The sequence below is a fragment of the Oncorhynchus clarkii genome, chromosome 7 (genome assembly GCF_045791955.1).
Source record: "Oncorhynchus clarkii lewisi isolate Uvic-CL-2024 chromosome 7, UVic_Ocla_1.0, whole genome shotgun sequence".
In the NCBI taxonomy this organism is placed as follows: Eukaryota; Metazoa; Chordata; class Actinopteri; order Salmoniformes; family Salmonidae; genus Oncorhynchus; species Oncorhynchus clarkii.
Genome location: NC_092153.1, coordinates 88192220 through 88208621, shown reverse-complemented (window position 1 = coordinate 88208621; position 16402 = coordinate 88192220). Strand labels below are relative to the sequence as shown.

General features: G+C 44.2%; 1 protein-coding gene across 1 annotated transcript in view; it reads left to right on the top strand.

The window, feature by feature from the left end:
• Positions 1–16402, top strand: part of LOC139413959 (peroxisome proliferator-activated receptor gamma) — a 105007-nt gene that overhangs the window by 76939 nt on the left and 11666 nt on the right. The window contains exons 6-7 of the mRNA XM_071161853.1: positions 1199–1337; positions 2902–3345. Coding sequence (XP_071017954.1) covers positions 1199–1337; positions 2902–3345 — 583 coding nt within the window. The remainder of the gene's footprint in view (positions 1–1198; positions 1338–2901; positions 3346–16402) is intronic.

The window sequence follows — 16402 nt, the reverse complement described above, 5'->3', positions numbered from 1 at the left end:
GATAGTCATCATGTTATAACAGGGTGTTGTCTCCACATCGTCATCATGTTATAACAGGGTGTTGTCTCCAGATAGTCATCATGTTATAACAGGGTGTTGTCTCCACATCGTCATCATGTTATGTATGACAGGGTGTCTCCAGATAGTCATCATGTTATGACAGGGTGTCTCCAGATAGTCATCATGTTATAACAGGATGTTGTCTCCAGATAGTCATCATGTTATAACAGGGTGTTGTCTCCAGATAGTCATCATGTTATAACAGGGTGTTGTCTCCAGATAGTCATCATGTTATAACAGGGTGTCTTCACATCGTCATCATGTTATAACAGGGTGTCTTCACATCGTCATCATGTTATAACAGGGTGTTGTCTCCAGATAGTCATCATGTTATAACAGGGTGTTGTCTCCAGATAGTCATCATGTTATAACAGGGTGTCTTCACATCGTCATCATGTTATAACAGGGTGTCTTCACATCGTCATCATGTTATAACAGGGTGTTGTCTCCAGATAGTCATCATGTTATAACAGGGTGTTGTCTCCAGATAGTCATCATGTTATAACAGGGTGTTGTCTCCAGATAGTCATCATGTTATAACAGGGTGTTGTCTCCACATCGTCATCATGTTATAACAGGGTGTTGTCTCCAGATAGTCATCATGTTATAACAGGGTGTTGTCTCCACATCGTCATCATGTTATGTATGACAGGGTGTCTCCAGATAGTCATCATGTTATGACAGGGTGTCTCCAGATAGTCATCATGTTATAACAGGATGTTGTCTCCAGATAGTCATCATGTTATAACAGGGTGTTGTCTCCAGATAGTCATCATGTTATAACAGGGTGTTGTCTCCAGATAGTCATCATGTTATAACAGGGTGTCTTCACATCGTCATCATGTTATAACAGGGTGTCTTCACATCGTCATCATGTTATAACAGGGTGTTGTCTCCAGATAGTCATCATGTTATAACAGGGTGTTGTCTCCAGATAGTCATCATGTTATAACAGGGTGTTGCCTCCAGATAGTCATCATGTTATAACAGGGTGTTGCCTCCAGATAGTCATCATGTTATAATAGGGTGTTGTCTCCAGATAGTCATCATGTTATAACAGGGTGTTTCCTTGTCTCCAGATAGTCGCCATGTTTCACAGTAATGTGCTTGATTTTGTTTGTTTGTTGTCTCTCTGCAGCCGTTTGTAATCCATGACATGAAGTCTCTTCAGGAAGGAGAGAGGTTTATCAACTGCAGGCAGATGCCCATCCATGTTGTCCAGGAGACCAGGACTGAGGCGGGGACTGAGGCTGAGACTGGAGCTGGCTGTGGTCTAGGTATTATCATGTTGTATCTGTCCTCTGTGGAGCTGGCTGTGGTCTAGGTATTATCATGTTGTATCTGTCCTCTGTGGGGTTGGCTGTGGTCTAGGTATTATCATGTTGTATCTGTCCTCTGTGGGGTTGGCTGTGGTCTAGGTATTATCATGTTGTATCTGTCCTCTGTGACTGTTTTCCCTGTACCTTTTCTTTCTCCTATTTCTTTTTTCTTTTTTTGTAGAGTGGTTAGTTACCTTTCTACACTGAACAAAAATATACACTCAACATGCAACAATTTAAAAGATTTGACTGAGTTACAGTTCATGTAAGGAAATCAGTCAATTTAAATAAATGCATTAGGCCCTTATCTATGGATTTCCCATGACTGGGAATACAGATATGCATCAGTTGGTCACAGATACCTTACAAAATAGATAGGGGAGTTGATTGTGACCTGTGGAATGTTGTCCCACTCCTCTTCAATGGGTGTTCGAAGTATCTGGATATTGGCGGGAACTGGAATACACATCAATCCAGAGCATCCCAAACATGCTCAATGGGTGACATGTCTGGTGAGTATGCAGGACATGGTTGAACTGGGACATTTTCAGCCTCCAGGAATTGTGTACAGATCCTTGCGACATGGGGCCGTGCATTATCATGCTTAAACATGAGCTGATGGCGGTGGATGAATGGCACGACAATGGGGCTCACGGTATCTCTGTACATTCAAATTGCCTTTGATAAAATCCAATTGTGTTCGTTGTCCGTAGCTTATGCCTGCCCATACCATAACCTCACCGCCACCATGGGGCACTCTGTTCACAACGTTGACATCAGCAAACCGCTTGCCCACACGAGCCATCTGCCCGGTTGAAACCGGGATTCATCCATAAGAACACACTTCTCCAGCTTTCCAGTGGACATCGAAGGTGAGCATTTGCCCACTGAAGTCAGTTACGATGCCGAACTGCAGTCAGGTCAAGACCGTTGTGAGGACAACGAGTGCGCAGATGAGATTCCCTGGGACTGTCTCTAACAGTTTGTGTAGAACTTATTTGGTTGTGCAAACTCAGTTTCATCAGCTCTCCAGTGGCTGTTCTGAGACTATCCCGCAGGTGACAAAGCCAGATGTGAAGGTCCTGGGCTGGTATGGTTACACGTGGTCTGAAATTGTGATGCCGGTTGGACGTACTGCCAAATTCTCTAAATCAACATTGGAGGTGGCTTATGGTAGAGAAATTAAGATGCAATTCGTTGACAACAGCTCTGATTTCTGACATTCCTGCAGTCAGCATGCCAATTGCATGCCGTCTCAAAACTTAAGACGTCTGTGGCATTGTGTTGTGTGACAAAACTGCACATTTTAGTGGCTTTTTGTTGTCCCAGCACAAGGTGCACCTGTGTAATGATCATGCTATTTAATTAGCTTCTTGATATGCCACACGTTTCTGTGCATATGGAACATTTTGAGCGTCTTTTATTTAAGCTCATGAATCATGGGACCAACACTGTACATGTTGTGTTTATATTTTTGTTCAGTGAATATGAAATAACACTGAACAAATATGATTTGCTGCAGGTGGATGTCTGGCAGTGAGTGATGGTCTGGCTGTAGGTGGAGGTCTAGGTGGAGGTGTTGGTCTGGTCCAAGAGCCCACTGACGAGGTGCAGCTCAGGTTCTTCTACAGCTGTCAGTCGCGCTCCGCCGAGGCCGTCCGAGAGGTCACAGAGTTCGCTAAGAGCATCCCTGGCTTCGTGGGATTGGACCTGAACGATCAGGTGACTCTGCTGAAGTACGGCGTCATCGAGGTGCTCATCATCATGTGGGCTCCACTCATGAACAAAGATGGTACACTGATCTCCTATGGACAGATCTTCATGACGAGAGAGTTCCTCAAGAGCCTGAGGAAACCCTTCTGTGATATGATGGAACCCAAGTTTGAGTTCTCTGTTAAGTTCAACACCCTGGAGCTGTATGACAGTGATATGGCACTCTTCCTCGCGGTCATCATCCTCAGTGGAGGTTAGTATTGTAATATTATTATTAGCATCCTTATATAATGACAACCACCTCAATTGAGGGGTGGGGCTTAGCTATCATCCTCAGTGGAGGTGGGTGGGGTTTGCCATCATCCTCAATTGAGGTGGGTGGGGCTTAGCTATCATCCTCAATGGAGGTGGGTGGGGTTTGCCATCATCCTCAGTGGAGGTGGGTGGGGTGTGCCATCCTCCTCAGTGGAGGTGGGTGGGGTTTGCCATCCTCCTCAGTGGAGGTGGGTGGGGCTTAGCTATCATCCTCAATGGAGGTGGGTGGGGTTTGCAATCATCCTCAGTGGAGGTGGGTGGGGTGTGCCATCCTCAGTGGAAGTGGGTGGGGATTGCCATCCTCCTCAGTGGAGGTGGGTGGGGTTTGCCATCTACCTCAGTGGAGGTGGGTGGGGTTTGTCATCTACCTCAGTGGAGGTGGGTGGGGTTTGCCATCCTCCTCAGTGGAGGTGGGTGGGGTTTGCCATCCTCCTCAGTGGAGGTGGGTGGGGTTTGCCATCCTCCTCAGTGGAGGTGGTGGGGCTTTTCAGTCTAGAAAAGTGGTATTCCAATTTTTTAAGCATGGACCCTATTTTTTCATTCAAATTTCTCAGAAACCCATTTTTTTTGCTAGGATTTCTCACAACCTCATCCCACCACACCCCAAAGTTTTTTACATTGACAAATAACCTTAAATTCATAAAATGTTAATCTCTTATCAAACTGAAAAAAAAAGAAAAAAAAATGTACGCAATACAATTGTGTTTTCAACTGATCTTTCTCAAAAACGTTAGATTTTTGGCATCCCGAGTGGCGCAGTGGTCTAAGGCACTGCATCGCAGTGCTAGCTGTGCCACTAGAAATTCTGGGTTCGAGTCCATGCTCTGTCACAGCCGGACACGGCTGGGGGCGGTGCACAATTGGCCCAGCATCACCCGGGTTAGGGGAGGGTTTGGCCGGCAGGGATGTCCTTGTGCCATCGCGCACTAGCGACTCCTGCGGCGGGCCGGGTGCAGTGCAGCTGACACGGTTGCCAGGTGTACGGTGTTTCCTCCGGCTTGCTTCTGGGTGAAGTGGGCATTGTGTCAAGAAGCAGTGCAGCTTGGTTGTGTTTCGGAGGTCACACTTCTCTCCTCTCCTGAGTCCATGCGGGAGTTGCAGCGATGAGAAAAGGCTGTAACTACCAATTGGATACCACGGACCACAAGAAAGGTTTCAAGTGTTTGTAGTAGCAGCATAGATTTAGGGTTAATCAGTACAGCGACAGCTAGTGTATGTCAGAAAGACAGGTTTGACCTGTTTGTAGTAGCAGCATAGAGTTAGGGTTAGGGTTAATCAGTACAGCGACAGCTAGTGTATGTCAGAAAGACAGGTTTTACCTGTTTATAGTAGCAGCATAGATTTATCAGAAGATAATTAATGTGATGGTTCCTAACCCTCTGCCTGTTACACATGTGGAGTTGGTGGCATATTACATACAGTAAGTGGAGTTGACAGCATATTACATACAGTAAGTAGAGTTGGCAGCATATTGCAGTAAGTGGAGTTGGCAGCATATTACTTAAGTGGAGTTGGCAGCATATTACAGTAAGTGGAGTTGGCAGCATATTACAGTAAGTGGAGTTGGCAGCATATTACAGTAAGTGGAGTTGGCAGCATATTACAGTAAGTGGAGTTGGCAGCATATTACAGTAAGTGGAGTTGGCAGCATATTACAGTAAGTGGAGTTGGCAGCATATTACAGTAAGTGCTTCAGTGTTGAGGATCAGCGTGGCAGATGTGTTGCTACCTACCCTCACCTTCTGGGGGCGGCCTGTCATGAAGTCCAGGATCCAGTTGCAGAGGGAGGTGTTCAGTCCCAGGATCAATAGCTTGGTGATGAGCTTTGAGGGTACTATGGTGTTGAACGCTGAGCTGTAGTCAATGAACAGCATTCTCACATAGGTGTTCCTTTTGTCCAGGTGGGAAAGGGCAGTGTGGAGTGCAATAGAGATTGCATCATCTGTGGATCTGTTTGGGCGGAATGCAAATTGAAGTGGGTTTACTGTTTATGGGAAAATGGTGTTGATGTGAGCCATTACCAGCCTTTGAAAGCACTTCATGGCTACGGATGTGAGTGCTACGGGTCTGTAGTCATTTAGGCAGGTTGCCTTTGTGTTCTTGGGCACAGGGACTATGGTGGTCTGCTTGAATCATGTTGCTATTACAGACTCATTCAGGGACATGTTGAAAATGTCAGTGAAGACACCTGCCAGTTGGTCAGCACATGCCTGGAGCACACGTCCTGGTAATCCGTCTGGCCCCGCAGTCGTCCGGAACAGCTGATGCTCTCATGCATGCCTCGGTGTGCTCTCATGCATGCCTCAGTGGGCAGTTTGCGGCTGTGCTTCCCTTTGTAGTTTATAATAGTTTTTTGCACGCTTTGAGGATAACGGTGCCACCGACGTGGCCCGGCTACCAAGGACTGTAGCCTCTCCTTATACGTGAGTGAGTAAAACATTTAAACTTGTTAACTTCTTATGGTATAGGGGACAGTTGCGTCCCACTTTGGCAAAAGCCCAGGGAAAATGCAGCGCGGCACATTTTAAAAAATGATATAAAAATCTAACTTTCAAAAGCATAAGAAGCTATTATCTGATGATAGCACAACAGTAAACAAAGAGAGTAGCATATTTCAACCCTGCAGGCGCAACACAAAACGCAGAAATAAAATATAAATCATGCCTTACCTTTGACAAGCTTTTTTTGTTGGCACTCCAATATGTCCCATAAACATCACAATTAGTCCTTTTGTTCGATTAATTCTGTCCAGATATATCCACAATATCCATTTATTTGGCCCGTTTGATCCAGAAAAAAACAGCTTCCAAAATGCGCAACGTCACTATAAAATATTTCAAAAGTTGCCTATAAACTTTGCCAAAATATTTCAATCTACTTTTGTAACACAACTTTAGGTTATTTTAAACGTTAATAATCGATCAAATTGAAGACGGGTCTATCTGTTTTCAATAGAGGACGAGAGGAAACAAACGCTACTTTTCAAGTCTAACGCAAATCTCAACAGTGTTACCCATTTCCTAGATGGCCGGACTTCTTCATTGCACAAAGGAATAACCTCAACCAAATTCCAAAGACTGGTGACATCCAGTGGAAGCGGTAGGAACTGAAAACAAGTTCCTAAGAAATATAATTTGCCAATGAGAACGGAACAGACAGAGACCTCACAAAAAAAATTCTGAACGGTTAGTCCTCTGGGTTTTGCCTGCTACATAAGTTCTGTTATACTCACAGACATGATTCAAACAGATTTAGAAACTTCAGAGTGTTTTCCATCCAAATCTACTAATAATATGCATATCTTATATTCTTGGCATGAGTAGCAGGAAGTTGAAATTGGGCACGCTATTTATCCAAAAGTGAAAATGCTGCCCCCTATACCTTAAGTTAACCCTCGCAAGGCTGCTGGCCCAGACAGCATCCCTAGGCGCGTCCTCAGAGCATGCGCAGACCAGCTGGCTGGTGTGTTTACGGGCATATTCAATCTCTCCCTATCCCAGTCTGCTGTCCCCACTTGCTTCAAGATGGCCACCATTGTTCCTGTACCCAAGAAGGCAAATGTAACTGAACTTAATGACTATCACCCCTTAGTACTCAGCTCTGTCATCATGAAGTGCTTTGAGAGAATCGTCAAGGATCATAACACCTTACCTGCCACCCTAGACCCACTTTTTTTTGCTTACCGCCCCAATAGATCCACAGGCGATGCAATCACCGTTACTCTGCACACTGCCCTATCCCATCTGGACAAGAGGAATACCTATGTAAGAATGCTGTTTATTGACGATAGCTCAGCATTCAACACCATGGTACCCTATGGTGTTAAATGCAGACGACACAACAGTAGTAGGCTTGATTACCAACGATGAGGAGACAGCCTACAGGGAGGAGGTGAGGGCTCTGGGAGTGTGGCGTCAGGAAAATAACCTCACACTCAATGTCAACAAAACAAACGAGATGATTGTGGATTTCAGGAAACAGCAGAGGGTGCGCCCCCCCTATCTACATTGACAAGACTGCAGTTTAGAAGGTGGAAAGCTTCAAATTCCTTGGCATACACATCACTGACAAATTGAAATGAACCACCCACACATACAGTGTGGTGAAGAAGGCGCAACAGAGCCTCTTCAATCTCAGGAGGCTAAAGAAATTTGACTTGTCACTTAAAACCTTCACAAATTTTTACAGATGCACAATTGAAAGCATCCTGTCAGGCTATATTACCGCCTGGTACGGCAACAGCACCACCCGCAACCGCAAGGCTCTCCAGTGGGTCGTGCTGTCTCCCCAACGCATTACCGGGGGCAAACTACCCGCCCTACAGGACACCTACAGCACACGATGTCAAAGGAAGGCCAAAAAGATCATCAAGGACATCAACCACCCGAGCCACTCCCTGTTCACACCGCTACCATCCAGAAGGCGAGGTCAGTACAGCTGCATCGTAGCTGTGACAGAGAGACTGAAAAACAGTTTCTCTCTCAAGGCCATCAGACTAGCCGGCTACCACCCGGCTACTGAACCCTGCACCTTAGAGGCTGCTGCCCTATATACGTAGACATGGAATCACTGGTCACTTTAATAATGTTTACATACTGCTTTACTCATCTCATATGTATATACTGTATTCTATTCTACTGTATTTTAGTCAATGCTCATCCTAATATGTATATATTTCTTAATTCCGTTACTTTACTTTTAGATGTATGTATTGTATGTGAATTGTTATATCAAATCAAATCAAATGTATTGATATAGCCCTTCGTACATCAGCTGATATCTCAAAGTGCTGTACAGAAACCCAGCCTAATACCCCAAACAGCAAGCAATGCAGGTGTTGAAGCACGTTGCTAGGAAAAACTCCCTAGAAAGGCCAAAACCTAGGAAGAAACCTAGAGAGGAACCAGGCTATGAGGGGTGGCCAGACCTCTTCCGGCTGTGCCGGGTGGAGATTATAACAGAACATGGCCAAGATGTTCAAATGTTCATAAATGACCAGCATGGTCAAATAATAGGTCTGGGACAGGTAGCACATCCGGTGAACAGGTCAGGATTCCATAGTCGCAGGCAGAACAGTTGAAACTGGAGCAGCAGCACGGCCAGGTGAACTGGGGACAGCAAGGAGTAGTCAGGTAGTCCTGAGGCATGGTCCTAGGGCTCAGGTCCTCCAAGAGAGAGAAAGAAAGAGAGAAAGAGATAATTAAATTCACACAGGACACCAGATAAGACAGGAGAAGTACTCCAGATATAACAAACTGACCCTAGCCCCCCGACACATAAACTACTGCAGCATAAATACTGGAGGCTGAGACAGGAGGGGTCAGGAGACACTGTGGCCCCATCCGATGACACCCCCGGACAGGGCCAAACAGGAAGGATATAACCCCACCCACTTTGCCAAAGCACAGCCCCCACACCACTAGAGGGATATCTTCAACCACCAACTTACCATCCTGAGACAAGGCCGAGTATAGCCCACAAAGATCTCCACCACGGCACAACCCAAGGGGGGGGCGCCAACCCAAACAGGAAGATCACATCAGTGACTCAACCCACTCAAGTGACGCACCCCTCCTAGGGACGGCATGAAAGAGCACCAGTAAGCCAGTGACTCAGCCCCTGTAATAGGGTTAGAGGCAGAGAATCGAAGTTGAAAGAGGGGAACCGGCCAGGCAGAGACAGCAAGGGCGGTTTGTTGCTCCAGAGCCTTTCCGTTCACCTTCACACTCCTGGGCCAGACTACACTCAATCAAATGACCCACTGAAGAGATGAGTCTTCAGTAAAGACTTAAAGGTTGAGACCGAGATTGCGTCTCTCACATGGGTAGGCAGACCATTCCATAAAAATGGAGCTCTACAGGAGAATGCCCTGCCTCCAGCTGTTTGCATAGAAATTCTAGGGACAATTCTAGGGACAACGCAGGAGGCCTGCGTCTTGTGACCGTAGCGTACGTGTAGGTATGTACGGCAGGACTAAATCAGAGAGATAGTTAGGAGCAAGCCCATGTAATGCTTTGTAGGTTAGCAGTAAAACCTTGAAATCAGCCCTTGCCTTGACAGGAAGCCAGTGTAGGGAGGCTAGCACTTGAGTAATATGATCAAATCTTTTGGTTCTAGTCAGGATTCTAGCAGCCGTATTTAACACTAACTGAAGTTTATTTTGTGCTTTATCCGGGTAGCCGGAAAGTAGAGCATTGCAGTAGTCTAACCTAGAAGTGACAAAAGCATGGATTAATTTTTCTGCATCATTTTTGGACAGAAAGTATCTGATTTTTGCAATGTTAAGTGGTTGGAAAAAAGCTGTCCTTGAAACAGTCTTGATATGTTTGTCAAAAGAGAGATCAGGGTCCAGAGTAACGCCGAGGTCCTTCACAGTTTTATTTGAGGTGACTGTACAACCATTAAGATTAATTGTCAGATTCAACAGAAGATTTCTTTGTTTCTTGGGACCTAGAACAAGCATCTCTGTTTTTTCCGAGTTTAAAAGTAGAACGTTTGCAGCCATCCACTTCCTTATGTCTGAAACACAGGCTTCTAGCGATGGCAATTTTGGGGCTTCACCATGTTTCATTGAAATGTACAGCTGTGTGTCATCTGCATAGCAGTGAAAGTTAACATTATGTTTTCGAATGACATCCCCAAGAGGTAAAATATATAGTGAAAACAATAGTGGTCCTAAAACGGAACCTTGAGGAACACCGACATTTACAGTTGATTTGTCAGAGGACAAACCATTCACAGAGACAAACTGATATCTTTCCGACAAATAAGATCTAAACCAGGCCAGAACTTGCCCGTGTAGACCAATTTGGGTTTCCAATCTCTCCAAAATAATGTGGTGATCGATGGTATCAAAAGCAGCACTAAGGTCTAGGAGCACAAGGACAGATGCAGAGCCTCGGTCTGATGCCATTAAAAGGTCATTTACCACCTTCACAAGTGCAGTCTCAGTGCTATGATGGGGTCTAAAACCAGACAGAAGCATTTCGTATACATTGTTTTGTCTTCAGGAAGGCAGTGACAGCAACAGCCTTTTCTAAAATTTTTGAGAGGAATGGAAGATTCGATATAGGCCGATAGTTTTTTATATTTTCTGGGTCAAGGTTTGACTTTTTCAAGAGAGGCTTTATTACTGCCACTTTTAGTGAGTTTGGTACACATCCGGTGGATAGAGAGCCATTTATTATGTTAAACTACTGCAGTGTTGGAGCAAGGAAAACAAGCATTTCGCTACACACGCAATAACATCTGTTAAATATGTGTATGTGACCAATAGAATATGATTTGATATTAGGTTTATGTTAGGGTTAAATTAAGTTATTTTACCGGTTATATTAGGGTTAGGGTTATATATTAGGGTTAGGGTTATATATTAGGGTTAGGGTTATGTTAGGGTTAGGGTTATATTAGGGTTAGGGTTATTTTAGGGTTATGTTAGGATTAGGGTTATATTTGGGTTATGTTAGGGTTATATTAGGGGTAGGGTTATATCAGGGTTAGGGTTCAATTAGGGTTATATTAGGGTTAGGGTTGTATTAGGGTTATGTTAGGGTTATATTAGGGTTATGTTAGGGTTATATTTGTCTTGTGTTATGGTTAGGGTTATATTAGGGTTAGGGTTCAATTAGGGTTATATTAGGGTTAGGGTTGTATTAGGGTTATGTTAGGGTTATATTAGGGTTAGGGTTATGTTAGGGTTATATTTGTCTTGTATTATGTTTAGGGTTATATTAGGGTTAGGGTTATATTTGTATTGTATTATGGTTAGGGTTATATTAGGGTTAGGGTTATATTTGTCTTGTATTATGGTTAGGGTTATATTAGGGTTAGGGTTATATTTGTCTTGTATTATGGTTAGGGTTATATTATTATTGGTTACATACCAATGGCCCATGTCATGGCGGCGCGTGTACAACGCGAATTAGCAGTGATTTACTTAATAGTTCTTAATTTATTCACTCAGTACAGCCTGATGAACACTCTATAGAGCAGACAAGAACTCCTGGATACTGGAACACAATGCACAACATACAACTTCCACGAGAGATCGCGAAGACACCCCGGGAGACTGAAACATCGCCGAGAGGAAGTGCCCGGAGGCGCGTCGAGATAACAAAGGCGTGGGAAGCGGGGCGGCCTCCGGGCTAGGCAAAAGCTAACCGCACATCGGCTTTTACTACCTAGCCTTTTTTACTGCAGCCTATATACCTCCGGATGCTAATGCTAAACTAGCAATGAAAGAACTGCAGGTTGCTATTAGCAAGCAGAACACTGCACATCCTGATGGTGCTTTTATTATTGCAGGGGATTTTAACCACTCAAATTTTAAAACTGTTTTTCCCAAATTCCACCAAAATGTCTCCTGTCCCACTAGAGGAGACAATACACTAGACCACGTGTACACAAACATTCTGGAGTCTTACAAAGCCATTCCCCTCCCCCACCTGGGACAGTCTGATCACCTTTCACTGTTCCTACTCCCCAAGCATTTACCCCTTATTAAACTTGTGAAACCAAGTCAAAGTGGACAGTCAAAGTGTGGCCAGAGGAGTTTAAACACACAGACTGGAGATTGTTTGCCACTCAGGCCACCTACGAGTCGTATGGACATTGAAACATATGCTTCTTCCATTCTGGATTACATCAACATCTGCATCAACAACGTCACCACCCATGAACTAATAAAGACCTTCCCCAACCAGAAGCCTTGGATGAACAGAGAGGTCCGACTACTGCTAAAGGCACGCAGCGCTGCTTTCAGATCCGGCGATGCGGAAGCCTACAGCTCATCCAGGGCTAACCTGAAAAAGGGAATCAAGATGGCTAAACATGACCACAAACTGCAGATTGAGGAGCACTTCAACAACATCTCCAATCCTCGACGCATGTGGAAGGGCATCCAAGCCATCACAGACTACCGGCCAAGAAACCCTACCCACACAGCCAGTGACGTCTCCATCGCCAATGAGTTAAACAGGTTCTATGCTCACTTCGACAGGGACAACAAAGATCCAGCCATCAAAGCTGAGCTCCACCCAAACGACCTCCCCTCAGATTATCCATTGCAGATGTGTTGTCTGCACTGAGCAGGGTGCATGCAAGGCTGCTGGTCCTGATGGCTTCCCCGGTCGTGTGCTCAGAGCATGTGCTGGACAGCTGGCCGAGGTCTTCACTGATATTTTCAACCTGTCACTGGCCCAGGCGGTTGTCCCCACGTGCTTTAAGTCCGCAACCATTGTGCCAGTACTGAAGCAGTCGACCGCATTAAGACTGAATGACTTCCGACCTGTTGCACTCACCCCCACGATCCTGAAGTGCTTCGAAAGACTGGTTTTGACCTACCTTATGTCCTGCCTCCCTCAACGCTGGATCCCCACCATAAAATTTGATTTGATTTGAGTTTGCCGACCAACCGAACAGGTCTACAGAGGAAGCCATCTCCACAGCTTTACACTCTACCCTGACCCACCAGGACAAAACCAACACCTATGTGAGAATGCTGTTCATAGACTTTAGCTCAGCATTCAATAGGTCATTCCCTCTAGGCTGGTCACCAAACTCCATGACCTCTGTAACTGGACTTTGGACTTCCTGACCAACAGACCCCAGTCTGTCAGGTTAGACAACTTCACTTCCTCAACCCTGAACCTGAACACCGGTGAGCCACAGAGCTGCGTCCTGTATTCCCTCTTCACCTATGACTGCGTTCCTGTACACGGTTCCAACACCATCGTCAAGTTCTCAGACGACACCACGGTGGTAGGCCTGATCAGTAACAATGACGAGTCAGCCTACAGGGAGGAGGTCAAGCACCTGGCTGCATGGTGCGCTGACAACAACCTAGTTCTCAAAGCAAAGAAATCACCTGTCTCCCAAGATCCTTGTGCACTTTTACCGCTCACAGTCGAGAGCATTCTGACTAACTGTGCCACAGTGTGGTTTGTCGGATGCTCCGTCGCATACCGGAAGGCCCTGCAATGGGTGGTGAAAACCGCCCAGCACATCACTGGTGCCCAGCTCCCTGCCATCGGTGACCTCCAGCGCAAGCGGTGTCTGCGTAGGGTGGTGCGCGGCATCATCTGGGACCCTTCACATCCATGCCACAAACTGTTTTCCCTCCTACCATCAGGCAGGCGGTACAGACAGGTCTTTACGTTCCCTCACTAGCAGGCTCACGAACAGTTGCTTTCCAGCTACTGTAACCCTGCTGAACTCTGTGACACGGCACTAGCCATATCCACCCGCCCACATCTTAGTACTGCGTCTCAGGGACCTTGTTGCACTTACCTCTTTGCACTCTTCACGATACTACTGGTCTCTGACATTGCTTTGCAAAGTCTGATTAACTTCTTGAGAATACTTGACACGCAGACGTCCCAAGTATGCCCCTGGAAATGCAAATGCGCTACGCTAAATGCTAAATGTACTCGTTACAACTCAATCTTTGATCAAAATTCACAAGCAGGGTATTGAATTAAAGCTACTCTCGTTGTGAACCTAGCCAGCAAGTCAGATTTTTAAAATGCTTTTCGGCGAAAGCATCAGAAGCTATTATCTGATAGCATGCACCCCCCAAAATGCCAGCTCGACACGTAAACAACAGATTTTGCGATAGCCGGCGCTACCCAAAACGCAGAAATAAAATATAAAACATTCATTACCTTAGACGAGCTTCTTTCTTGGCACTCCTATATGCCCCATAAACATCACTATTGGGTCTTTTTTTCGTTTAAATCGGTCCATATATACCCAAAATAGCTTTGTATGGAAGTTGTGTCATTCAGAAAAAATCATCGTTTTTAAACGCTGCGTAATTTTTTAAAATTAAAAAAGTCGACGATAAACTTTCACAAAACACTTCGAAATCCTTTTGTAATCCAACTTTAGGTATTAGTAAACGTTTATAATCTATCAAAATGATTACAGGGCGATGTCTCTTCAATAGGTCTTCACTTCAAAAACAATGCCATCTGATATCTCCCTCAACTGCATCCGGGTGAAGACTGGGAAAATGGAGTTCAGATAGAAGGATTTTCCAACAATTAATTCAATTGAAAATTAGGACAATGGCGCCATCGTGCGGAATTTGTATGAATTGCAGGCAGATTGCCATTAAATTCTGTTCTCTTTTAACAACTGGTGGAAGTGACTTATGGAAATTATTTTTTGCTTTCAGAGAGCAGTTTTTCTTGCGTTTTTCAATGAAACACACGATCTGTTATAGTCACAGTCATGATTTAACCAGTTTTATAAACTTCAGAGTGTTTTCTATCCACACATACTAATCATTAAACCTCTTACTTCTACCCCCTCCTTTTTCGAACATTCTGTTAAAAATCGCGCAACTTTTCAGCATCCTGCTACTCATGCCAGGAATATAGTATATGCATATGATTAGTATGTGTGGATAGAAAACACTCTGAAGTTTCTAAAACTGGTTAAATCACGGCTGTGACTATAACAGATCGTGTGTTTCATTGAAAAACCCAAGAAAAACTGCTCTCTGAAAGCTAAAAATAATTTCCATAAGTCACTTTCATGGGTTGTTAAAAGGGGACAAGATTTAATATCGACCTGCATGCAATTCATACAAATTCCACACGATGTCGCCATTGTCGTCATTTTCAATGGAATTTTTTGTTGGAAAATCCAACTATCTGGATTCCGTTTCTTCCGGTCTCCACCAGGATCTTTTCAATGTGGACATTGGCAGCCATTGATTTGCAGACGAGGAGCTATTGAATATACATCGCCCTGTAATCATTTTGATAGATTATAAACGTTTACTAATACCTAAAGTTGGATTACAAAAGGATTTCGAAGTGTTTTGTGAAAGTTTATCGTCAACTTTTTTAATTTTAAAAAATGACGCAGCGTTTAAAAACGATGTTTTTTTCTGAATGACACAGCTTCCATAGAAAGCTATTTTGGGTATATATGGACCGATTTAAACGAAAAAAAGACCCAATAGTGATGTTTATGGGGCATATAGGAGTGCCAAGAAAGAAGCTCGTCAAAGGTAATGAATGTTTTATATTTTATTTCTGCGTTTTGTGTAGCGCCGGCTAAGCTATATCTTTGTTTACATCGCATTCAGGCATTTTGGGGTGTTGCAAGCTATCAGATAATAGCTTCTCATGCTTTCGCCGAAAAGCATTTTAAAAATCTGACTTGTTGGCTAGGTTCACAACGAGTGTAGCTTTAATTCAATACCCTGCTTGTGAATTTTGATGCACGTTTGAGTTTTAACGAGTACATTTAGCATTTAGCGTAGCGCATTTGCATTTCCAGGTGTCTACTTGAGACATCTGCGTCTCAAGTAGAAGAAAGAAGTTAAGGACATTATTCAGTTGTACATGTTGTCGTGGCGTTGTATTAGTTAATGTGGGGATTTAAAAGAGAGAGAAAAAGAGAAAGTACACGAGAGAAATATACATTTGGGTGAATTTGTCAGCTATGCTTATTATAACCCTAGCCTTGCCCCAAACTGCCGCTCTTATGGGTCAGAATATAATGATGTAGTTACGTGGGGAAGGTCTCCGTGGGTTCTCCGCGTGGACCGTTCAGGCTGCTCAATGACGCACTTCTCCGGGTTATGTAAGGGTTATATTAGGGTTAGGGTTATATTAGGGTTAGGGTTATGGTTAGGGTTAGGGTTATATTAGGGTTAGGGTTAAATTAGGGTTATGGTTAGGGTTAAATTAGGGTTATATTAGGGTTAGGGTTATATTAGGGTTCGGGTTAAATTAGGGTTATGGTTAGGGTTATATCAGGGTTATATTAGGGTTAGGATTATGGTTAAAGTTATATTAAAGTTATGGTTAGGGTTATATTAGGGTTATAATAGGGATATGGTTAGGGTTATATTAGGGTTAAATTAGGGTTAGGGTTATATTAGAGTTAGGGTTAGGGTTAAATTAGGGTTATGGTTATGTTGGGGTTAGGGTTAAATTAGGGTAGGGTTATATTAGGGTTAGGGTTATATTATGGTTGGG